This window comes from Nothoprocta perdicaria, unplaced genomic scaffold (assembly GCF_003342845.1).
Source record: "Nothoprocta perdicaria isolate Ctin4 unplaced genomic scaffold, notPer1 scaffold_75, whole genome shotgun sequence".
Classification (NCBI taxonomy): Eukaryota; Metazoa; Chordata; class Aves; order Tinamiformes; family Tinamidae; genus Nothoprocta; species Nothoprocta perdicaria.
The window spans coordinates 3,356,859-3,383,328 of record NW_020456032.1 but is presented as its reverse complement, the minus strand read 5'-3'; the positions used below and the strand labels follow the sequence as shown (position 1 = coordinate 3,383,328).

Below are 26,470 nucleotides of genomic sequence, written 5' to 3'. Positions count from 1 at the left end.
AGTATATATTTTGAAGGGAAAAAGAACATCTTGCAGCCTAATATAGCTCAGTTGTATAGAGCAACGGGCACAAAAGCTGGAAAGGAAGCTARAGCAGAGCATGCAGAATATCTGCTGGATGTCTTGTGCTTAGAGGAGCCACTGAAAAAAACGAAACAGGAGACCCTTATTGCAGCAGTGCATTGGGGTTTCTCAAGTGGCAGCAGAATGAAACTGATGTGATCCTTACCATTTCTTTTTCTGCCTCTAGTTTTGAAGGGAGCTTTAGACATTTTACTCAGGCTGTTCTCAGATGAACAAAAGCATCGACGGGGGCTTTGGAGCCGAGGGCATTGCAGAATGACATGGGATGTGCAGGTATGCTGGAATCAGGCTAGATTCTTCTCGTTGTGTACATAGATTCTCAAAGGWCCTTTCAGAATCATCATCTCATTATTCAGTATTTTAGTGATAGTGGAACACATTGCTGTTTTGAAGAATTGGCTTGAAAATTTTGCTTTCATTTTCCAAGGCTTCATCTCTTCACTTGGGAGATCGTTCAATATATGTCATGCCAGAGAATTTTCCTGTCTCCTATCATTGCTGATTATTTTTTTATATCAGCTCCCCCTTCGGTATTTACACAGTTCCAGTAAGCTATTCTATTTTTTATTCCTTTGACAAACAGCAGAGACATTTAATTCTGTAATCTGTCTTCATGCAAATCACCTCCAGCCATATGATCATCTTCATTCTTTGAACTCCATCCAGTTGGGTAACAGTGACCAGAACTGATCTAAGAATTCCATACATTCCTTGAGGCAATCAAAGCAGCTTATTAGTGGCTAACTGCAAATTTAGGAAGCTACTGGGCAGGGTTATTCTAAAAGAAAGGGTTCAAGATTTGCTGCAAGTAAGTATGAGGTCTCRGTGACACTGTCTGCTTTTTCTAAGAGGCCCCAAAGGAAAGGAACAAGAATAACAGGCCAGATTTGCATCTCCAGGTAGTTCCTTGTCCATCCCAGGAGTGCAAACATGTTWTCATACCATAAAGAGGGTACAAAAATGTCAGCTGATGAATATTCTCTGAAGTTATGGTGGTGGCCTGCCGTTGTCCTATTAGAAGCAATTACAGTTATCTGCAAGTGTTTGAGTGCTCCGAGCTCTGACCATCTTTCTTGCTGTATCTAGCAGTCAGCTTAGCAGGTCATAAGAGATACTGGCTACGAGAGTGAGTTCTGTCCTTCCAGAAGTGTAGTACAGAAATAGAGCAAGAAGATTTACTACCCACATTCAGTTGTTTTGACAGCTGAATGAAAATTTAGGGAAAAATGCCAGCGTTGTGCGTGTTTCTGAAGACTTTTTGGTGCTGCAATTCTATTAAAACTGCAAATATGATTGGAGTAACAATGTCTGTCTCTTAGGTCTCCCTACATGTGCCAGCAGTGTAAAACATACAGATTCCTCCTGTATTTTTCTTTCTTCAGTATGTTAGTAAGGAAGGCTTCAGCAGGCACCATAAAAAATAATTCCATCATTAAGGTAAACAGACTCAGTTACTTGCCCCAAAGATAATTGTATCTGAAAATGGGAAAACCCCTTACACTCCTTTGATTCGTACTGTTCTTCCTAAGAGTTGGTCAGACATTCAGTGGTTGGGTCCAAGGTATTTAACAGCTAGTGGGCTGGAGATTGTGATTGACACTGCCACTTTTCTGGCATAAGGTAACCAGAGAGATGATGGAAACATACTTGTTGCTTTATCTAAAGAAACCAAATCCTTTCCATTGACCTTAAGCAAGGGCCTCAAGGGCAGATTTTTTTTTTAATTAACATTTATTCTAACTCTATGCTCTTAACATTCTATACATCTCTCTCTCTCTCTTTCTATATATACATATATACATAAGTATCTCCCAGCTCACTTCCCCACAGAAGAAATTCTTGCTATACCGTTTTATGATGAAAAAGTACCTGGCATGGTGTTTTGCAGAAGGGCTCCAGGTGTCTCACAATAAATTTCCCTGAGGAACGTCACCATTTCCTTCTGACAGCTGTTAAAATACAGTCTTTACAGGATTATCCTGTAGCAGGACGAAATGCAGAGTTACCACATGAAAAATGTTCAACATTTGCATTTTAAACAAAGCGCTTCTTTGAGAGCATCCCCATTTTCACAGCCACCTGGCCTGGCAGTGCCTCCCAGATGTAGGCTGTCTGAACAGGACTTTCCAAGTTGTCTCCTACAGGCGTTTGCCAGACTTGCTATTTGACTAAGAAATGATATTCTCCATCTAGAAATTTCCTGATTTCCATTTTTTTTTTTTTTTTTGGAAAACTGCCTTCTAAAACAACGATTTGACTCTATCCAGCTGGCAGAGAGCTGCTCATCATGGCCTGATATGGACACAGTTCAGCACATTAGTACAACCAGCTATAATCAGCCCAGAACGCTTGCCTAGGTCACAGGTTTAAGCTCTTTTACTGCAGCTCGTGTACTCTCAAGACTAAAATAGTTTTGACCCTGTTTATGGCTATTCATATGCACAATGTTTCTGTGTAGAGCAGCATGAGGGATAAAAAAATGCTAAAGGTTAATGGTGGATTTTAGAGATTTGAAGGACTTCACTCTCAGATCTTTGTTGTTGGGGGAATTTTCAGTCTGAGAGAACTAATCTTAATCTGATTGGAATTTCTTGCACTTGAAGCCTAACCTACTTTAGACAGGCTTCCTAGGGAAGGTATTTATAGAAGCTGTTGCAAGTGCTATTGGATATGGCACAAAGCATGTATTGCAAGCTGCATAGGTGAATGCTGGTGCTGAGAGCATCCGTGCAACTCTTGGCTACCTCTCATGGTTGAATTACTAAAGGGGTTTTGGTAGGGTTTTACTCAGGAGAAAAGTTGTATTCCTTATAGAGGAGAAAAGTTACATTGCTTATTGCTTTCATGACACGGGAAGGTAACAACTAATAGCGGTTTTGGAGTSCTGGCTAATCTGGGCTCTTATTCGAACTTTTAAGTGAAAACACGCTTGGGGTTGTAAATGAATTATGGATAAAGACTGTTTCTAATGAAATAACTTCTAAAAAGGAACGTGCTTAGTATGCTTCTGGAGTAGATCTTCAGCTGAATTCTGACTCATGGGTTATTGTAAATCAAATGTTCCCTTTCTCTAAAACGTGCATTAAAGGGGAAATAAATGTCAGTAGACTGCAGAAGACGTAGTGAAAATGTTTGTCCTATTATTGTTGAAAAGTGGGTTTCTTTTATAGAATCATAATGGTTGGAAAAGACCTTTAATATCATCAAACCAATTTCTCTTTCCTTTTGTTACAGTTCCTAAAGCTGTTAACAGAATCYTTGCTAGTTTCATTCAGGCTCGTAGATTAATTTATGCTATGTATTGAAATTCTTCATGTTTTGGTTCAAAATAGGACTGGTTGTTATCTTGAAAATTTTAAATCAGTATGCTTTGAGGTTAAGGCTGGAAATCTACCTTGCTCGGATGTTAGTAGTGCTGATTTTGGAGTACATCCATCATCAAGATTGGAAAGGAAGGAAATATAGCTGGAAGACTGTAGTTTGGAAGAGTTTATAGGAAGGTGAAACTGTGCTRGCAGCGGTAGAGAGAATGAGCAGTGAATTTCTTGTGTATTAGGAAATCAGCAACATCAGGGTTGCAAATCTGAATGTGAATGAATGTTCCTGTTATGTCTGTACTTTAAAGCCCGTGTTTTGTTTGTGGACAAGATCTAACAATTTGAACAGCAAGAGTTGTTGGTTGGTCAACCACTGCTACTGTCATGTAGTAGCCTATTGTTAAAACAGCCTCTCTTTATAAGTAGGAAAGCAAGAATGCTATAATTTTATGTGTACAGTGATTTGAAGAAAGGAAGGCTATAATTTTACGGAGGTAAAATTATTTACTATCAAAAAGCTGTTTTTTCTTTTTAATCCAAGGACAGCATTTGAAGCTTAAGCTTCATATCGGAAATCCTTGATTTCCAAAGGCTGCCAGAGATGATAACTTGTTTTGATTGCAGTCTGRCTTCTCATTCGTTTTATTGTGTTATTGCAGGTGCCGTTTCATTTACAGTATGTGTTTCCGCATGACTTGTGCTAAATGGGAATTCCCGGCATTCCTCAGGATATGTTTCTTTACTCGATGTCTTGTTCATCACTTGAGCAAAAGGAAGCCTTACTATTTTCGTCCCAGGGACAGGTTCTGTATTTTTGTATTTCTGAGAAATACAGATCTATGTGGAGGAATTATGTTATTGAAACTATTGTTGGGAGACAGTTGAGATAGCAGTCAATAGATTGGAGTTTAATTGGGACAAAAAGTGTTCTGGTACAATTTGAAAGCAGGGAGAGACTTGATATAAAAAGCTTTGGGACTTCTCAACTATGGAAAGAATAGGAGAAGCTTTTAAGAAGCAGAGGTTTTACTAGTAGGCATTAGCAAGTCCCTGTTGTCACTTACAATGTTGTGCCACTTCAAGGACAAGCATTCTATTAAGTTGTGTAAATGTTGTAGTTAGAAACGGAAAATCTTATGCCACTGTACTATTGCCCTTCAAAGCGAGGGATAGTGTTTCAGGCATGTGAATAAAACAAAACCAGAAGAATGATGAAAGCTGTAAATCATTGGACCTCATCGGAGAGCAGAATTTATGCAGCCGTAACAGGAAAAGTGACTAAGGGGTTGTATAACCATTATCTGCAGGTACCTGCCAAGAGCTGACACCCACGCATGTCGACACAACGGCAGGGGCAGCACCGAGAAAGAATAAATAAGGAGGGGAAAGTTTTAGGAATACATACTCAGACTAAGAAGTGTCTGAAATCCCTCACAATAGGGAATTCAGTGTTTGTGCTTTGCTCTAGAAGAGAGGCACTGTCAAGGCTGTTGCTGGAAGAGGTCTCTAGAGAGGAGCTGGGTGCTGGTGCAGTGCTGGGGCTGCTGGACAGAGGTCCCTGCCGTTGTTTCCTCTCTGGTGTCAGAGCTGCTCCGTGCTGAGAGCTTTGGAGGAAAGTGGCAGGACTTGCCACGACACAGGCGCGAGATGTAAATTATTCTACTTCTCTATTGGCTCAAAGTCCCATTAGTATTATATAGATATTCCTGTTGTTCGTGCAAATGTCTCGTCTTTAAGAATATTCCTAGGTGATTGTCCTCAAAGATGTGGGGAGGTAACGAGTCCTGATGTTTCATTATACGGGATATGGTAGACTTGAGTTTGCCACCTTGCTGCTGTTGGTCAACTCCCTCATTTCTGGGTTATATATGAGGGATAACTAATCTCCCACGTTTTGTTTAAGYGATTCTCCAGTAGTTCACTGGGCTCATAGGTACCACAAGAGCCTGAGCTTAGAAATTCTTCTTTCTGATATTTGCAYGAGACATATCTTGCTCCTCTGCATGTGTTGCTGCAAATGCATGATTGGCACCTTTCAGCTGGAGAATGCCAAGGATGCAGGGAAGAAGCAATGGAGATCAGGACATGTGGATAGGCAAGTATTTAAAGAAGAAAGAAATGTTAAAAAACACCTGGCATTCTTTGGAAGGTCACACTGTTGTTCTGTCCATCTAGAAGGACTTACCTTTCACTCCCTACATGAGACTTGCAGTTGCGTTGCCTGCTCTGGAAGGCTTTGGCGTGACAAAGTGTTAGTAGTAGCTGCGACTTGGTTGTCCTGCTTGGAAACATGACAGTATTAAGGTTCTATCTATCTATCTATCTATCTATTAAGGTCCTCTGTGTTGTTTGTGAGGCTAAGTTGGTTTTGTCAGTAGCAGATCAGGTATTTTCTGTGCTGCAGAATGTTGGACAGATGTGCTTAAATGCTTTAAGTGAAAACCACATACCCAGAAAGGTCAGACTTGCGCTGCAAAAATCCCAGTATTTTAGCTATGATCACACAAGCAGCTGTAGCTGTATCCTGCAGTTGGTGCTTGAGGGCAGAATTTAAATCAAATACATTCTAACCTATTTTGTAATATCTAGTTAATCTAAGTGGGAACTGCAGACACGAAGTGGCCCTGGTTGGGTCTGTGTCACCACTGGGTGGTCTCAACATCRCAGTGATGTTGCCTTGATTTGCATTTCAGACTGTACTGCACCTAAGTGTCTTTTGCCTGCATCCTTCATTCGAAGTTTTCTAGCTTTATCGTGTTGGTTTTAGATGAGTGTCACTATCCTTGCAGTATTGCCTGGTCTGCAATTGCTGTTCAGCACTTTCACATATAACGAGTTTTATTTTTTCTATTTTTTTTTCTTGGAGCTACTAAAGCCACACATACAGGGGAAGGGAATATTGCAGAAGTTGATGGGTGCTKCTGCACAGGACTTTTGCTCTAAAGCGCTTTTCCAGACCAAGAAGCCTGTGATATAGTGAATTATGATAGCTGTTTTACGGGTGTGAGCAGAAGCAGGGTGTTGGGATTCAAGGTATTAGGCCTSTTCCTGATGGCCAGTGCCTCCCGGGCTGGGAGGTGGCAAGATGCACCTTTTAGATTAGCAGTAAAGGGTTAAGGCTTCCACTCAGCGAGTCAGAAATCTGGGCAGAGCCCTGCTCACCCTGAGGGGGTTTCAGTCTCCTGTTCCTGGTTTCCGGACCTTTCTGTGGGGAGGAATGCAAGTTTGCTGTGGTAGAACAGAGATAAGAAAGGGTCTTTTGTAGCCTAATGGGAGGTTGGAAGGTATGTCCCTCRCACAGGTTGGCTCAGTGCTTGGCTCCCTGCTTGGCTCAGTGACCTGCTTTGGCAGGAGAAAGGTCCAGCAGATCTCTGCTGTCCTAGCTGAAGCCTGGTTACGTCCATTAGCTGTTTGGCTGAAGAGGGTCAAGCCAATGCTTGACATGCAGTGTCTTCCTTTCCCTCGTTAAGTGAGATCGCTGTTGTTTCTGGGTTTGTTTAACATGTCCATGCCTAAGAGGTTGGCCACCTTTGGTACAACAGGCTGAAGCTCTCAATTTGCCAGGCCTGTCATGTTCCAAGCAGTTGAGGGTGCATGGAGGGGCATGGGATGGGGGGCACCAAGGATGATGGTAGCTGGTAATCAGTGTGTAATGTTCCCTGCATTCCCGTTGTCCAAGAATGTATTTTGAACAACTTTGTTAAATGACCTACCCACCCTGTAGAGTGAGACCAGGGAGGCCCTTGAGATGAGAACTGACTTCCTGTTCCTGTTTTTCTCATAGCAATTATAATTTGTTAATATTGTGGTAAAACATATTTACCTTTCCTTACAGCGTGTTTTTTTTTTTTCTGCTTATTTCTGGGTGCTCTTACAAAATAATATTTTATTGATGACAAAAAGTTTACTTTATGTTCATTGTCTCCCAGGTAAACGCAAAGCGCTGAAGTTGAATTTTGCAAATCCACCTTTCAAGTCCACAGCAAGATTTACTCTAAATACTTCTGGAGTTCCTTTCCAAAATCCACACATGTGAGTATAAAGCCAAAGGCATATATAGTGGAACATCTTTGAAATTATTTAGCCGAAACAGTGTCATTTTAAAAGCAGTCTGATTTCTTCAGGTATCTGTAGATTGTTCAAATTATGAGTTTGAATCACTGTAGAAGAATTTTTGTGATTTTCTCTCCCTCCCCCTCCCCAAAACATGCTTTTTTCAGAATGAAAAAAGATTAAGCTTGGGATCCTCCTGCTTTACACTGGAGCTACTGTCTTCCAGAATTATTTAATTTTAGCTAAATTGTAGCTAGTAATGCAAGTTATGCCTGTAATTAATTTCTGGATCTATTCACTGTCATTTTCCTGTCTCTATTCAGTGCTTATTACTTTTCATTAGAGAGAAGTTCTTATTTCTGTGTTACTTGTGAAAGACGTAACTGTGATAGAATCTTTAGCACTTTAATAAACAATGAGGAACTGAGGAATATAAACCGACCAAAATGGAGATTTGAGGGAGTTATGCAGTGATTACTCCTCACCAAATTTTCAAGATAGATAGTTATGGTRCATCCCTGTATAAAGTTTGAATACACATGTGGCACAGAGCTGTTCCTGACAATAAATAATAACAATACATTGTCACAGAAAACATTAGCTTTGTATCCTCAGATCCACCAATCTAGATTGATGGGTGACCCGCCCACAGCCTGAACATTTGGCAGAACCCAGATAACATGCAAAGATACACCAAATTTTTCCCATTTAGGTTCCCTGCTGGTCTCAAGAGTTTTCTCAGTGGCAAATCTCAAAGTGCACGTGAAGCTTTCCCTGCTGCCTGGACTCTTCAGGGGTGACCTTGGTTATAGCGTGCTTCTGCTTTGCTCTGCATGTTGCTGCCTCTTTCCTTTAGCTGAGTTCCTTCTGTTTCCCCAGGATATACTCTCTATGGTCTGTTCCTATTTCTGGTAGCTTCCTTCATGCTGAAGATTTTCAAGCAAGCTTTTACTGTGTTAGAAATATGTTTCTGGTAATTAAAAATAAAGATTTTTACATCAGTMCTTTGGAAGATTACTCCTACCACCTCAAGTGAATTTTCCAACAAGTCCTCCCCCTCTCTTTTTCCTTTTTTTCTCTTTTCCTCTCTAGAACAGTTTTTAATTGGTTGTAGGGCTAAGCTTTATATTTCCATTTTCTGTGTCTCTCCTTCAATATCATTAAACCCTCATAAAGAATTTCTTAAAGCCCGTCTTGGACCATTTCCTATCTCAGGCCTCCCTCACTTCAATATATAAGGGATTTAGTCTCAGCTAGTGAGTTCCTATCAGTCTTCTCTAGAGATTTGACTTTTCTGTGTTTATCTACATGGATCTCTGTCTTGGATTCATTGGCTGTCACAGTGGTTGCTGTCTAGAACAGAAGAGCTTCTGTTGTTAATTGGAGACATCTTAAGTTCCATGTTTGTTCAAGTGATTGCCAACATTGTCCGTTAAGAAGGTGCTTCTCTCTCTTCGTGGGGACTGCAGTTGCTGGCATGGGTTGGATTCTGAGCTGGTGAACAGTGTAACTGCTGTGGAAAGTTTGGAAATGTTTTGGGTTGGATATGAGAGATATTAAAATATCAAAAAATGAAGATGAAAGTCATGTGTCTGCACTAAAACTTTCTTGTGGAACTACAAGCTCTAATAACCATTTCTAGTTGAAAGGGATGGTTGTTGTGGGTTGGACTGTTTTCTCTGTATGGAGGTTGAATAAGCTTGGATATAGCTATTATATCCTCACATCTTTCTATTGTCTGTTACGGATTCTGTACTTCAAAGGCAATGATAACATCTTCTGGTCATGCCCTTCTCCCAAGAGCTGTTCCTCACAGTTGGTGCATCACTGCARTATATTTGCATTCCATATCTGGTCCTCTGGGTAGGCTGGAATGTTTTTGTTGTTTTGTCTTCTGTTGTCTAGAAGACTTTCTAGATTTTAAATTTAATTTGGATATTCCAGACCACTTGGCTCAGATACATTCTTAATTCATGATTCCGTTTACTGAATTGTTTCCTTTTCCTTAGCCCAATGGAATTAAGTGGACATGGTCTTGTTGCTGCTATTTGACTTGTTACGATAAGTGCTGGCTCAACACTTCCTTTTGTGGATTTCCCTGTGTAGATCCTATTGGTCCAGATGGGTGGATCTGAAGATACAGAGAGGTCAGTTTCTCACATGAAATTTCGGTTTCTGTGACTTGGATCCACCAATCCGGAGGCTGTCCCATTGTATCTGCCTCCAGAAGGGCAGAGCTTCCCCTCATCAAATACGGTTTTGCCTCATTCTTCTCTGAGCTCTGGCAATAACCTCTGGGGAGCTGAGAGGAGGCAGTTTAGCGACCTGCAGATGCCACAGGATGTAAATTGCCTATTAGCTGTATTTTGCTTGATTAACAGGTTTTGATCGGGGAACTGATCAGGCTGGATTGGTGGATATTCAGGTAAGAATGTGGATTCTTATTATGTAAATAGAGAGCAAAGTAACAAAACGGGGTTCTTCATACTAGAGCAGCATTTGTTAGAAAGGAAGAAGCTTCCATATGAACAACATTCCTGAAGCAGTAGAAATAGAAGATAAAAGAACATGTCATGCCAGATACGACCTTTAAAATTTCAGATCATCAGTTGTGGCCATACTCATCAAGGAGAAGGCGTAACCACAAGAGACCAACATGATCTGCAGTCTCTGATCTCTCTTACTGGTCTGAGGAGCCGTTTGCTGGCTTTATGCACTTGTGAAACGTGTATGGCCCTTGCCTCTCCTATCAAGGTGTGAGTTCAGTCTTGTTTTTAGGGTTTGTTTCTTGGTGTGAAAGGTCTTAGGAGCGTTGGAAAAGAAGTTGGGGAGGAAATAATTTTTATTAGGAGGGAGTTACCCTAAACCAGGGATAGAATTCAGCTTTTGCAAGAAAGAGGCAATGCTCATATTGGCTGAAGTGAACTGAAGCCAGAACTTGATCTGGTTTCCACAGAAGGCAATGAAAGGTGACACACTAGGGACTGATGTGTTTGGTCTATGACTCCATCCATCCCTGTTAGTTGCTTGTTTGTATTGGCATGCTATCTGGAATAAATATTTGAAATGCTATGAAATCCAAATTTCAAGATATGAAATTATTAAGAGCCTTGGAATATCCCGGACTACTAGCTGTACTTCTCTGTTGTTGCAAACCATGTGATAAACCGTCTATAACCTAGCGAGCTGTGGTATAGGATCCRGCAAGTCATACTCCTGTTAGCAAGCTATTTCCAGAACTTCACAGTTTGCCTGAGAGAAAACTTGTTTGTTAATATGTCGGGGTCCCTGTTAGGTTCTGTCCTGAGAAAGAGATTGTAGCTAACACATTGCTACCAGATGGAGAAAAGCTGTTACGTAATGGAGAAAGTTGGAGCACAGGTTCTCCAATCATTTTCTTGCCCAAACCATTCCCCCTCCACTGCTGTCTTATCTTTCCCATCTTCTGCAGTGCTTTTGAGCCACATCTTACAGCTCAGTTCTCAGGACAGGATTGCATCCTTCTGGGATATATCCTAAAGCAGTGTGCTGCCATGGGTCTGTAGGGAGCAAACAAATGTGCAAAGCAACATGAAGAAAGATTGGACAGCCTGGGTGAGAGCAGGTTAGTTGTGCAGCATGCAGAGCAGACAGAGTCTGTGAGTGGTTGGGACATCCGAGCTTAGCAGTGACATCTTGATGTGGTCCCTGCAGATGAGAGATGTCCAGGGMTGTAGTTTCTGACTGGTAGTGAGGGGAACTGTCAAGCACCCCGGTGTTCCTGTTTGTTCCTCCATGCCCGTATCTCAACAKCACATCTCCCTGCCAATACATCTCACTGCCCAGCCCTTCTTTCCCTGAAGTCTTATCAGCCGCGCTGGGACATCTTTGAAGGAGCAACATTTCATTAGAGATGTCCAGGAGACTGAGCGAGGAGGAGGCTGACAGAGCTCAGTGCAGTTTGCAACTAAGTCCTACTCATCGGCACGGRTGGCAAAACTCCCCACATCTTCAGTGGGGCGAGGATTTTGCCATTAGTATTTTCTGAATTAGAACATCTGGTAAAATTAGGCGTTTTTGAAGTGACCTGTAAACAGGAGACTGACCAAGGCTATGTTTGAATGAGATTTGAAATTGGAGGTACATTGCTAGGTGCATAATCTAGATTAAATGGGCTTTGACTCCCTGAAATCTCCCTCCTTGGTGATACAGAGAGTTGGTTTTGCCTTTCTGCAACTAAAAGCCATTGTACATGGCTTTTCTAGCCCTATGGATGGGCAGAACTTGAGCTGACTGTTGAAATTCTCTACTGTAKGTACTATTGCATGGGTAGAATATATTATGCAATTAAACAGAGTTTTCATCATGATCTGTGTGCTAATGGCAGTGCTTTTAAAATGCTGATGCCTGCTAAAATCCAGAACTTCTCTCAGAAGTTGAGCTAGTAACTGATCTTATAAGAGGTGAGGTGGTTTTGGTTCCTGTGATGGCATCTTTTAGGGCAGGGCCCCAGGGTGAAGTGAAGCAACAGGAATCAAGGCAGAAGTTTTGGAATGAGGATGAATTCTGATTTCTGGCTGCATGTGACTAATGAAGCACGAGCATGACCACTTAAAGAAAAAGCTAAAAAGAGCGAGCATCTTGGGTAGTCCAACTGTGGCTGTTACTACCAAAGCTATTTTATGAGTGTAGGGAGTGTTTCTTTGTTTTCTAGTTATGATATGCTACCTAGCCTGTCTATAGAGCAKCTAACATGGTAGTGTACATAATTTGCATGCAACCTATGCAGAGCAGAGATAGAATAGAGCCTTTATTACAGAGATTAATTTAAAGAATAAAGTATTTAAGCAGTTTGTATCTCAAAACCCCAAGTCCGTGTTTTGCATGCCCCATTAAAGCAGAGCAGTATCTTTTCAGAGTGGTTGTTCAGCTAGTTAAACTATCTTCAGAGAGTGAAATTCTTACCTGAAAGGGTGCAATCAAGAGTGATGTAAATACTTTACTGACAGCTGAACTCCCAATCCAGGAAAGCATCTGCACCTGCTTAAGCCTGGTCAAATTGAGGAAAGCTGGTACRTTGTTGCTGTGCTCTAAGTACTGTGGATGCTCTGGAGAGGTGTTGCTTGAGACCATAACATGGCTCTGYTAGTTTGGCCTGCACTGCTGATTTATAAGGTTAAAAAACACAAAAATTGTGTTTTACTGCAGCAGATATTACAGAGGCTAAAGATCACCAGCCATGGTTACAGTGATCCCTTAAATACCAGAACTGCTGCTTTTTAATTGCTACTTCCAACTTACTGAAGCAGTCACACCTTTTATATCCTCTGTTCACCATCCAAAGAGGATTTAGGTCACAAGCAAAATTAGATTACTTAATTATCTGCATGTAAGCCCATAGAGCTACTTACTATTGATGGCTTTTGCTGCAAGGAGGCTCAGATAACACTAACCCTAGAACAACATTGGGAGATGTCACTGGTGGAGCTGGGCATGGGGTTTGCCTGGTGTCAGTCTGCACAGTGTTGGCTGTCTTCGGGTGCAGTGGAAGTGAGCTGTTGGCTCCTTGGTTTTCTGGGAAGCACTGTACTCTTCTGCTGTGCAGATGTCTCAATCTTGATTTTAGATTACAGATTGTACATCTATCCACCTGCTGCAGAGAGAACATGCACAGAGGATTTTGTTTGGCCTCTGTTTTGCAGCATRTTATTTCACAGAATCACAGAATGGTTGAAGTTGGAAGGGACCTCCAAAGATCATCTAGTCCAAACTCCCCTGCTCAAGGAACACAGCAGGGACCATTAGCTGGGAAATGTGCTGCCTTTTAGGTGTACCACCTCTCTAGAACTTGAGCACAGTGTATTGTGGTCCTATTTGGAAAGCTGTCAAGGTGAGATGACCTCTTTTAATGATTGTGAATGGAGCATTTCAGCTATCTGTTGGTGTGTAACCTCCCTATAGCACTTAAATGTCTTTTTCTGAGTTCATCACCACTTAAACTTCCAGAGTTATATGGTGCACTTTCTTCCTCTTGTAACATCTGAGAGATTCAAACATCCTCTCCAGAAAGATGCCCAACAGATGTGTAGTGAGACATTTATTTAACAGACTTTGAGGTTAGATTCCTCAGAAGTTGCTTGAGGTCCTGTTAGTTGAATTTCAGACTCTGCTGCTTTCTTTATTTCGGCGTAGTTTAAGGACTCTCCTTACCTGGAAAAAAAATTCTTGCTGTCCCAAAGTCTCTCTCAAGTGTCAAGTGTTTCTCTTTTAATCTCCTGTTACCCTTATCCAAATCTTTTTGGCACTTGGTTTCAGGCTGCTCTCTAGCTCCCTAACCTACAGCTGGCTGCGTTCCATAGGAAATGCCTTATGAGAGTTTTTAATATTTGTCTGAAAAACATTAAAACATGAAGTCAAAGTTTCTGAACCTGTCATGTTCACAATTACTTGGATAAAATTACCTGCAAATAGTTCCCTGACTGTTCCTCATTTCTATCACAGCTATTCCACCTCTTTAATGCTACAAATTTCTGACACCTTTCTATTGCATGATACCTTCCTATTACATGATTGGATGCGTGGTCTTAGAGATTTCAGTAGAAAAATATATCAATTTTTTTTCCTTGTGAACATTCTGCAACATTTCCTAAATGTTGCAGTATCTAAATGTAGTCATCAGGAAGCTTATTTGTGTTTTCAACTAAGCAGAAGTAGAAGGGATATCAGAACTCAGTCAAAGCATTTAAATGTTTGAGGGAGTCCACAGAAAATTTGTTTGAAGAGGTTTGCACTTTTAATAGCACCATCACTGTAGATTGAGTGCTAGAGCAGCACTTTTTACATATTATTTTTGAGGGGYTTTCTTGATATATTGATGAGTTTTTGTCAGAATTTAACATTCGTGTGTCTTTCCAGAATTTTGCAACAATTTTAGTTGGCCAGCAATCCCTGTGGCCTCCATGACAAAGAGGTGGTATGGTTTTTAAAACATCTCTCTTCAATATCTTAGAATTCAAGTAGATCTGCTATTTGAAGACGTTTTTACCAAGGCTAGTCTGAGATTTTGATTGACCACACCTACCCTAAGCTCTTTTTTTTTGTGAATTTGCAGCAGTATTTTGTGATTTTTTTTGTGAATTTTGTGAATTTGCAGCAGTATTTTTTTNAATTCAGAGCCTCGCATTGCCTCTTTAAGCCTTTTTTTTCCCCCACTAGCCTATAGAGAGCAGTCCTTTCTGGAAGCGATAGATGCAAAATAACTACTCTATGTTTTCTATTAAGATTGTTTTTAGTGCTATACAGTTTTCCTTCTCCAGGAAAATCTGGATGGTTTGTAAGGAGATTCTCTGAAGTGCTTCACTTCCATCAATCTTCAGAGAATGGAAGATGGAAAGAAGTGAAGCATTTGCTTTTGTGAAGATAAGAAATTTATGAGGTAGAGAAGTAAGGTGGAAATGCTTGTTTTCGAAGGAAACTCAATTTTATTAGTCCTCAAAACATGCTATCTATTTATTCACATATAAGAATCTGTACAGAATACTAATACTGGGACACGAATGGTCTAGGAGACCATGCAAACTCATGGCAAAAGGCAGGTGCTTGCAGCCCACTCAGGGGGCTACTCTGGAGGTACCTACAGAGCTTAATCAATCCTGTTTAAATACCCAACTTTCTAAACTTCATTGTGGAGTGAATATTTCAGAAACAGTTTCTGTGATCTAACAAGGACATTGGTATAAAAGTTGTCTGTCTGTCTGTTTGCCCACTTAGAAATGTTCTTCCCGACATTTAAGGATTTGATGTGTTTCAGGTGAGGGACAATGCTGATTTTATTTGAAAGCAGTTTAAAATTTCAGGAGTACTGAGAGCTTGAGGTGGTATAAGAACTTGGATTTATTTGTTTCTACTGCTTGGATCCTGCTTGTTCAAATGTACTAGGTCTTGCTRGAGAAGCAGATGGAACATTAGTATTTAGTAGACTCCAGGGATTCCTGAGTTACAACTTTCTGTTCATATATCAGGAAGAACTCATCTGGTCCTAGCACAGACATATTATTCACTTGGACGTATTATTCACTTGAAGATGTAATAAATGCAATGCTTATTTGAGAAAAGTGGAAGTAGGTCAAGTAGTTTCAGAATCAATATCAGCTCTGTGTTCCTTTTGTGTTATTCTGTTAATGCAAGCACATTTTTCTCTCCTTTTTTTTCCCCTTTCCTTTGTTCCTAGGTGTTGCATCCCCTAGCAAGGACAGCAGTGTACATGTTCATATATAAAGGTTATTAAAGCCTGGTGTGAGGAGATTTCAAAAGCATTCAGCACACAAAAACAGCCTAGGGGTCCTCTGGAGGATTAGAGGGAAAATGAGGGAGCATAGGTCCATTTATATTGGATTTTCGAATGAATTTTTTAAATCTCAATTTATTTTCAGATTATTCTGTTTTTTTTTTTTTTTTTTTTTTTTTGAGGTGCATGTTTCTAACTATTTTACTCGACAAATTTTACAAGCTATTCTAAAACTTGTATTTGATACCTTGTAGAGGAAGGATGATGTGCTTCACTCTCTGACCTTTTATTAACGTTCAGTTAGCTTTCAGGGGTCTAATTGTCTGTATTCAACAGTACGTTTTTCATGATTGATAAATATGCCTGAGACCCAAAATTTCTCCCTTCGTTCCTCAGGCAATGAGGTGTCTGTAGGACTTGAGCATTTGATAAAAATGTCTTGTGGCACCTGTATGTTACTTGTGGCCCATCCCCTAAAGTGCCAGTGGGCTCTCTTGAGCTTTCTGGATTGCTGCTATGCTGTGTAAAGGAGAGAGGAAATTAAGCATTCCCATATCTGAATTCAACACTTTGCAAGGTAAACTCTGAAAACAGCTAAGATGCTACTGATTTCAATAGCAAGGGGTAGGAGATGCTCTTAYTCATCTTTGCTCAGCGGCTAGACTRCTTTCTTGGCATTTTCATTTCAGCATTTCTTCTTCTGGAATGATGAATCTTGCTTCTTTAGCTGTGATTTGGTCCAAGCTCAATGGGGAGAACCAGTATCCCATCCTACATGTCTTATAATTTAGTCTCTTGGGATGTAGTCCTCAGAACGAAGAAAGCCTAGATTCAAGGTTTCCACCCTTCCTCATGGATGTTGTTCCAGATACAATAACAACTCTCTTAATACACAAAATCTGCTGGACTTATGAGAAGAAAATGATGGTCCAGCAGTTTGTCCTCCTGTGCATATTTTAGTCTCTGATGCAGAGGAAATAATTTCAGGGTATGTCTTCTAACTGCATGTACAGCATCCACTGTAGTTTTTGATGCAGAGCCCAAAGCTCAGGTGAGGAAACCTCAGCTGCACCCTGCTTTGCACCATGTGGGTTAGTTACTTGTCCCGACAGTTATCCTGCTCATGACTCTTGAGTCCCAGGTCTGCAGATCCAGGTCTCTTGTGAATTCTGCTCCTGCAGCTGCTTGTCCAATTTTACACATTAAGGTCTAACTACCTTCTAGGAGCCAACCAGCAGATACCAGTACCTGCTTTTATTATAGTTCTTATGTAAAATCTCTGTGTATGTGTATATATATGCATATATATCTGTGTGTTTGTGTGTTTGTATACGTGTRTATGTATACATAAATAGGTTTTTCTGCACCCTCTCTTGGGAGAGGATATTTTGTTTGAATAATTATTTACAGGTATCAAAGTAGGAGATGGATAAAATGCCTCTATACAGGGATCATCTGTGCTGTATTGTGTGGCTGGTTTATCTAGTTTYTGACTTTGTCATGGTCACTTATGAGCTCCACTTAATGTTTCATGGTTAGCCACAGGAGTCTTTGATCATTTTGTAACACAGAGAAAATAAGAAAGGGTTTATGTGCAGATGAACATAACTGTGATGTGTGATTTAAGTTGGCCTTGAACACGAAGTTTGCTGGTTTGGACCTTGTGAAGTGCATTTCTTCAGGAAGTCCTAAGGGACTGCAAACTGCAGAACCAAACTTTCCTCCCTGCTATTCTGTATATTCAGGGTCACCGTATTTCATCAGAAAAGAGCTATGTAATTCATTTCTTCAAATATTGATCACCTCTTTTTAGTAAAATATCTTGCACTTTGTTACGGAGAAGTGATCTGAGTCTTCTGCTTTGAGTCCAAACTGATGGAATTGATTATCCCTTTTGGCTCTTGTAACCATCAAGAAATCGAGGGAAAAGAAAAGAGAGTCTGCAGATTCAGACACTGCCTTGACCTTGCAGCTCACCATCAACAAATTTATTTTCTTCACTTGAAATGAATGATTTCAGCATGTATCTGCACAAGTAGAGGCTGAATGAATGGGATGCACACAGAGAAAAAGAGCCCCTGTACAAAAAAAAAGAACTCATACAAATGGCATGCCTGTGCACTGGATGGATTTGATGGAGGTGGGAACTGGCCTGCRGGGCTGAAGTGGTTTTGCTGCTCTACGGGGTTGAAGAAGTGACTTCTGAAGAGATTCAACTGGATGTTGTAGCTCCCTRTCGTGAAAGTCCCCTTATTTTGGAAAACCTCTTAAAAAAAAAAAAAAAACAAAAAACAAAAAACAAAACAAACAAACAAAAAGACCCCAAAAAACAGACCAAAAAGCCAAGTCTGTATACAGCAGATCATAGTGACCCTAAGAAGTCTTTTCCTTGAGCTAGTCTTAATTCTCTCCATTCTAAAATGTGCTTGCAATAGATCTGGATGGACAATTGCTCCTTTGTGCCAAATGTAACGGATACATTTGCTGACAAAAGTGTTCATCATTTGAAAATCATTTTTCAAATAGCTTCTGCTAGAACAGAGTGCAGGTGATGGCCATCTCTGAGGAACCTGGGGGGCTTCTGCCTACCCCATTTGGGTCTGCTCACGCCCTGATGTTCTAGGTGGATTTCCATGCCAGTGACGGATGGGAAAGGTGACTCTCTGTGCTATTGAACCAACTCCAGCAGAGCATCCTTACAGAACTCTGTATCCTTAGACCCTAACTGAGGGTCTCTGTATCCTTTTAGACCCTAACTGAGAGTGGATAAAACTATCTGTCCCCAAACAGCTATTTGATGATACTGAAATTTTAAATCTTCTAGTAATACTATTGAACTGCAAAGCAAGGGGACAGTGGACAGGCAGTTACTTTTCCTGGTATATAGGAATCTTATGCTTTATAGGAGGGACACTTTTAAAATATAAATCAGATTTGATCCATTTAGTCTTGTTATGAGCTCTCTTTTGGGCACTGAATATTATAGATGCATCTCTGAAATGGCAGTGTCTGTCCTGCAGTTGGGTTATTCCTTCGTCTCCCATCTATCCTTGTCTGTCACAAGAAAAATTATACTGCTAGGTACATTTTTTTTATCACAAACGGAAAAAAAAAAATCCTGAAGTATATTTTGGAGAGTTTCTAGCTTTCTGGTGCTAGAGTTGGAGCTTTCTAACATGCAAAAGTTTAAATTGGAAAAAATCCTTGTTAGAATAATTGAAGCAAAAATATTTCATGGAATTGAAATATAAGAAAATAACCTAGTTATTTAGTTCTCTCAAGTTTTTCCAATTAAGAGTTGAACAAAGCCCTAAGTAGGCATTTCTGAACCTTTGGACATAGCTCATTGTTCATTTGTAAAGTGCCTGTAAGTATGTTTTCTGTTTGTTCTCCCCAAAATGCTTAGTAAGAATCCACCTTGCATGCACTACTAGGACTGTTCTGAGATAACGGATCTACATATTGGAAAAGGAGAGGTTTTCAGGTGGAAAGCTTGGGAGACCCAGAGATCCAGAACCTGATTTTTGTTCTTAAAGAAGACTTTAATTATATAGAATGGTAATTAACCTGTGGTTCAGCTGTCACTTGTGCAGCTCTAGAGGTAAAAAGAAATTACATAGTGTATTTAAGATGTGCAGATTTACTCATTAAGACCAGAAATGACAAATCCACATGGAAGAGACCACCAGTCTTAGATTGGTGGATCTAAAATGGAAGCTAGAATTCTTTTTTAGTAAGTTCTGTTTTTTTCTGTACCACAAGAATATCAATGCAGTGATGGTCAATGTGCCTTGAGGCAAGATGTCAGTTATGTATGGATATTTCGTTAGTAAGGTTAATCAGTCTATAATGTTATTAATCATTATAATGGTACTATTGGAAATAACAATTGCCACTGTTCTAAGAAAACAAATTGCCTGCAATTTCATGTGTTAAATTACAGTTTTAATCATCAATTATATATACTGTTGTTTTGCTGCTAGTGAGAGAGGGGTCTTCAGGTGAAATATTGGAGAAAAATACATAGTTCACTAATTTCTTATGTTAACCCCTCCAAAAGTAGTGTGACTAGATGAGTATTGTGTTATGCGTTATTGTGTCATGTGATAACAGCACCATGTTTTCCTGTCATTTTCACAACTTTTTTCCTGGCTGAAGTGATGCACAAGCAACACTGGGTAGTAATCACATTGTCCCGTTCAGTTTCAAAAGGAGAGAAGCGGACCTCATCCAGAAACTTTCCAGCAGGCTACAGTAAGCTTAACTGTCTGTTAGCCATTGTCAACTATTTTCCATATCCCCAAAAATGGCATCTGTAAAGTATTGGAATTTGTCTCAGAAATAGCGTCATTCCATCAGTGATTTCTGTGTAACGATAATGATATTGCATCTCAGTATCATTTTCCAAAATATTAAAATACATACATATATATTTATATTCTGATTCCTTTGTTGATTCTTATCAATGTGCTCATGTCTCTGTTTCCTGTTCTTTCACGGATAGCTGACCATGGCTCAGGAAATGTAATGTTTCAGAAAAAGAGTCGGCATTCTCAGAAGGGTTTTTTAAATTAATTAGCTCAGACTTTTCAGCTTTATTCCAACATGTTTAAAACTAGTGTAGGCTTAGGATACCCAGCCAAGGATGGAAGGTTCAGTGACTGTGCTGCAGTCTGGTTCATGTCGTAATAAAAATGAGTTTGAGATTAATATGCTTAGTTAAATTCAGGACAGGTTTCACCATGACGAAGGGAGAGGGTTCCTCTGTGTGAAGGGCAGGGTTAATCAAAATTTATTGTAACTCAGTAGTTTACCAAGGGAGCTTAATATAAAATGTTGACATTTTTAATGCCTCAGCCAAACCTCCTTTAAACTCAGTGAGAGTCTTAACAAGCTCGAACGTGTGCTGGACTGAGACTCAAGGGCTGTGAAAGGGTCTGTGCAGTCTCCCATGCTTCGTTGCTGTCTTGCTTCTAATGATTGTAGGAGCACAGAAAGCCACAGAAATGCTAAGAGAGAACTTCAGCCACTTGTTCTTGACGATAGGGAGCAAAGATGTTTTTGTCTTTAATCTGAGTAGTGAAGAGATGCAGAACTAAATTATTTCCTCATTTGAAATGTTTCCTGTARCTCTTCTTCATCATGGGAATCTGGAGTTACTAGTGATAAGAATAAGCCTCAAGACAGCTTACATGAGTCAGAGCAAAAATACTTTAGTTCTGCCCCTCTTGAAGGGACCTCCGTTGCCTATTAGTGTTTTTTTTCACTGTTCAGCATAAATTTCTTCCCGTGAATCTGTTGAAGTCTTGCAAGACCASTAACATTTTCAGACCTCCAGAAATAACTGCAGGTTTTCTTCTGGAGGTTTTCTCCAGCGAAATCTAAAACAGGATTGCTGTTTTATGAACATTAGCTTGCATTAGGCCTAAAAAAGATGTTTTAAAAATAACTTGGGCATTTAGATAGAAGGAATGCAGCTTCTCTAGGCTATTTAAGATAGTTGATAGAAATGTTTTAGCTAGAGTCATAGGCCTCATTTTTTTTTCTCTGAAATTGCGAACAATGCACAATGTTATAAAAACTTTGCAGTTTGTATGGAAGCTTTTTTGTTTGGATTTAAGTTTTAGCACCTCTTTGGCTTATTGACCATGCTGACCACAGAACAGGGTCTAAAATTCCATCGTTTCCAGCATCTTTTTTACCAAACTTGTGGAGAGTTAGAATTGTGATGTGTTTTCATCAGCCAGAGCATAAATAGAAGCTTTAATGAGAGACTTTCTTGAAAAATCTGGCATTAGGCAGACTTGTAAAGCACAGCTGGTTTGTCTGGATCTTTTTGCCTATGCAGATCAGTTTTATTCATGCCAACGGCAATGTTGAGTCCATCACATTGAAGTTTCTTTGCCCTGAATCCCCCAGATTTCTTAACAAAGCAGTGCAAAAAGCAGTAGATTAGGCAGTTAACCTGTAGCATCTTTCTGGCCTTGCTTCATGCCTGATAACTTTCGAGTTTGCCTAAAAACACACCAACTTTTCTCTGCTTGTCTCCCCAGTCCTCCTTTTTCTCATGCCAAAAAAAAAAAAAAGCTCTTTTTAAAAAAACTTTTGGCGTCCCTCCAGTTAGGTGCTAATAGCAGGGCTTGAATAACTAACACAGCCTGTCCAAAAGCTTCCAAATGTCTCTGTGGTTCCTCTCCAGGAGCTTTTGGGGGCCTCTTAGCTGTGGCAGACTTTCTGGTGTGGGTGTAGCTCACCAAGCCTGCAGTGAGTGAGCTGATGTCCCGACTGTGTGTGACACTGTCCTTGGCCCAGCTGTGGTGCCTGGCGCCAGCAGTCTGTGTGCCTCCTGCCAAGCTGGATCCACAAACATTTTTATTTCTGACAAAGGGCAACTGTTAGGAGGAGTTGTTGTCTTGCTCGGTGTTCCTAATTCCTGGGATAACTGCTGTGACAAGCATAGTAACCATCTGCAGTAAGCCCCGTACGTTGGTGTCTTTCCAGTGCAATCATTGCCACCAGCTCCTAAGGCTAAGATAGTTTGTGCATTTAATTTTTTTTTCAAGGGCAATAAAGGGAGTTAAAAGCTTAAGTGCTGGACAAATCAGCAGGAGTTACAGTCCCAAAGGTGTATTTGAAAATTCTTCTTTTAAAATTATTTAAGGATTATCTGAATAKGGCCATGTTCTCTAGCTGTTAGTGCAAGGTTTAAACAATCAAAACCCATCCAGTCCATTTGAAGCATCCTGTTCTTTTGAAGAATATATACCCATATTAATATTGCTAGCTTTAGAGAGATTTAGGTTGTACTGCTTTAAAAAGAAATGATAAGAGATTTATGTAATATCTGTGCAAACTCTAATGAGCACTAAACACAGTCATGGAAATCTGATGAACTGCAGAAACAGGAACTAGACATGACTATTACCTTCACTGGACCTTATTCCATACAGTTACTCCTCTATTCTCTAAAGCTAGCTAGGATAGTATAATAGCCACTGCACTAGGATGTAGCGTAGGGTTTAGGCAGGCCTTGTATTTTTTGAGCACGTCTGCACAGGGGATTTATGCGCTCATATATCTGCAGCAGTGCAAATCTAGTAATAGACATACCGCATTGATGCTTTATTTGTTTAAATTGCTTCACTTGGTTTTACATCTGAATATTCCCGTTTATATCAATGCAGAGAGTCTGTGTGCTGGATTTGCATTTTTAAGCTGCCTTCCTGAAATCCTTTGGGTCTTTTTTTTTTTCCCCTTTTTCCCCTTTACTTTTAAAAATTGCAGGTATAAATCATAGCATTTTGATGCTAAAATTAATCATTGTGTTCCATTTATGATTTTTAACCTAGGCCATGCGGCTTAAAGGAAAACTGCAGTATTTACATCTGATAACTAGCTAAATGAGCAAAACATATTAAAATGTCTGTCACTCTGTCAAGCTCATCCTTTGTTTTTATGATCATTTCTCTGGGTATTTGAAAAAAAGAAAAAAAAGCAAGAACTCTGATCAYGGTGCAAGGCAGATGGCATCATAAATAAGTAATTGGAATTAAGCCWGTCTAAAACATTTGAGGTTTTATAGGTGGACATTGACAGTACATCCCATTTCAAACCATATACCCAAGTAGGCTGGGGAGTTTTGTAGTTCCTTGGAGTTACTCTGCTTCACGTCAGAACAGAGCTGCAGAAGGCACCTAAATAACCCTTAAGAGAAGAGTATTTCCTAGCGCACATCCTCATCCCTGCTGCTTGATCCCCCTCCCGCAGCTGCAGGGACAATGCATACATTTGCTGTCACACTCCAGCTGGGGAGAAACRGGCTTCTTGTTTAAAAAGAAATGAACGAATTCAGATGTGCTTTCTCTTCTGCCATAGGATGAGAAAAGCAAAGTTTCCTGGGCAGAGGAACAGACAAAGGAAAGACGTGAGACTGGTTTAATTGCTTTCTTTGAATAAACAATGTCAACATTTTTTTTACCACCTTGAAAACTAAAATATGGAATGTTGTTTGGAAACCAGAGATGGACAAGTTTCATTCAGAAAGTTAACGCTCTCATTTCAACCTTGTGGAAATACCTCTTTGCCTTTTCCTTTTTCCTGCCTTTCAGAACAAGATTTTGCTCTTTTTGAATGGTCTTGCTTCTTCCTTCCCTCCAGCTCACAGGAGGTAGGCAGGAAATGCCCACTGAGCAGTGCCTCCCCTGCTCGTCACCTTAGTTCTTCCATCAAAAGAAGTATTTTTATGGTATTGACAAAATAGGATGGTTGAGCAGTTAAGTGGTAGCTGATTCATGTAGCCTTCCTTCCACTGTAAGCTGCCTGCAAAGACAGCTGGCAAGACAGAGACCATGTTTCTGTTCTCTTGTTTTCCTTTCTCTCTCTGTGCTCTTCCTCAGCTCTTCTTTCTCTCTCTCTGCTCTTCTCTTCCTTTCTCTGCTCTTATTTACTTATTTTCATTCATTGGTTTTTAGTAAGCAGATTCCATGGAACACCCAACCCAATGCAGGGTTTTGTTTGAGGAATAAAATGCACAAAAACGCAAAGAATGTAAATAATGCTAACTAATGGATGCCACCTCTGCCTCTGCAGACTTCTGTGTACTTAACATCTACAGGACTATTAATAGGTCTTCCCCTGATTRTTCTTAAGGGCTGTGAAGCTGAAGGGAGGCTCTGGAGAGTGGCAGGTTGGAAATGGGAAGCTAGGAAAATCAGAGAAGGGGACAGAACAGGGCAGTCATGGCATAATRTTGGCGAGGGGAACAATTTGGGGACATAGTTCATCCGATGGGTCAAAGGTTCAGAAAATGCAGCTGTTCAAAGCGCAGAGAGTGCTAAACCAACGTACCATGAAGAAGCCGGCGTGCAGCAGATGAAGCCATTGGAACCTTAGTTACTCCAATAAATTGACCTTTAGACCTGACCTCATTGCCCTTTCAAAACCCAGATTCCAAATAAAACCCCGTGGAGGTCAGGTCTGGGTCCACCGTAGCATCAAACCGGACAGCGCTTGCAGCTGCTGGTTGACAAATAGCTGTATCTATCAGCACTGAATCAGCCGTAACATGGTCTTATCCTCTGGCTGATAAACTTGATCAGTTTTATGCATTTGAACAAATATCTTGAGTGTGTTGTGCTCCTGGGAGCAGATGTTGAAAAAGCCAGTTGCTCAATCAAATGCCCAGGTGAAGTGATCAGAGTCCAAACGATTAGTTTGACAGACTCTCCCTTGTACGTGAGGTTAAAAATACCTGTCTGCTTTAACGTGTGTGTGAGATTGGCATGACCTACATTGAGAAGCATCTTTAATGCTATTACTGCTGCTTTAAAGTAGGAACCCCAGGCTTTTGACATCCTTTATGACCAAAGGACTTTATGCTCATTACTTAATGAAAACGTCAAAACTCGTGTGGCTTTTTAAGCCACCATTTCAAAAATGTTGAAAATGCATGTACATTTCCTGCTAAATCAGTGATAGCATTACTGCATTTGAATGAGTAATTGAAAACACCTTAAAGTGGCTGTGGAAGTCTTTTACTTTTTTCCCATAGACTTTGAGCACCGTTCTGCTCCTTACTTGACCAAAATCCTTTAGGCTTCAGGGGGAGCAATGTTTGCCCAAGAACACTAATTTAAGTGTTTGAAAAAGATGCAATTGAATAGGCAATTTGTGTTTTCAGATGTCACAACTTACACTGCCTTTTTTTTTCTTTTTTTCTTTTTTTTAATAGACTATAAATCATAGGCTTTTCTGGTTTTTTTTTCTTTTAATCAAATGGTTATCTAAAAATGCTTTGAAATTAATTGCAGTTTTCCATTAAGAGCAAGCCCTCTTTAAAGTCCCCCTGATACAAAGAGAAGATATAGCTCGGGTGGAATAAAAATCAAACTGAAAATGAGACAGTTGCTGTGGAGTGGAACGGTGTAAAGCTGTAGAAGCTTTGGGGCTCTGGGACTGGGGAGTGCTCTTCAGACTCTTGGTTCTGCATGTTACCAGATCCTGCTTTAAGCCTGATGTATTTTGTGCAAAGCAGAAAGAACTGTGTAAATGAGTGAGTAGAATGACTCTCATGTATGAGACACATTGATTTTTATGCCACAGCTGGAGAAATGTGCCATTAATTGAAGCTGTGAGCAAGCGAATGTCATTTTTGATTTAACATCCTCCCTCCCCCTCCTGCTCCCTCCTTCCCCCCCAACCAAAATCCTGCGTGGAGTCAGATTGTTGCTGTAGCCTTTGTGAACCCCTCTCTTTAAATGTTTAATCAAGTGCTGAAAAAGAGAAATTTACAGACTATTTAAAATGTGGAAAAATTGCTTCCCAATATTTTTGACAGAGAGAGACTGAGAACACACAGCATTGAATCATCAGGAAAATTGAAGATTTCCCCTGAACAGCATTGGGATTTTACAGCAGAGGACTTGAAAGACCTTGGAGAAATTGGACGAGGCGCTTATGGTTCTGTCAACAAAATGGTCCACAAACCAAGTGGGCAAATTATGGCAGTTAAAGTAGGTGATGCCCATACTTATGTTTGTACTTGAGTCCATTTAGGGTTGAAATCTGATGGAGAATTAATGTTCTTCCATCTATCACCCATCTACTGCTCTTTTCTATTTCTTTCCAGTATAAAGGCTGCTTTTTCTTTCTTTTTTTTCTGAAAATACATTGTATAATGGGCATATTGTCAAGTGATTTGTGAAGCTCYTGTAATTGCTTGTGCCCTTTTGTGAAAATGCCTATTAGGAAC

At 40.2% G+C, this 26,470-nt stretch overlaps 1 protein-coding gene across 2 annotated transcripts in view; it reads left to right on the top strand.

Annotated features, from left to right (window-relative positions):
• MAP2K4 (mitogen-activated protein kinase kinase 4) overlaps window positions 1-26,470 on the top strand; it is a 74,727-nt gene that overhangs the window by 16,575 nt on the left and 31,682 nt on the right. The window contains exons 2-4 of one of the 2 annotated variants that reach the window (XM_026051420.1): window positions 7,331-7,433; window positions 19,879-19,974; window positions 26,057-26,231. In XM_026051420.1, coding sequence (XP_025907205.1) covers window positions 7,331-7,433; window positions 19,879-19,974; window positions 26,057-26,231 — 374 coding nt within the window. The remainder of the gene's footprint in view (window positions 1-7,330; window positions 7,434-19,878; window positions 19,975-26,056; window positions 26,232-26,470) is intronic. The other variant, XM_026051419.1, reaches the window with a different exon arrangement.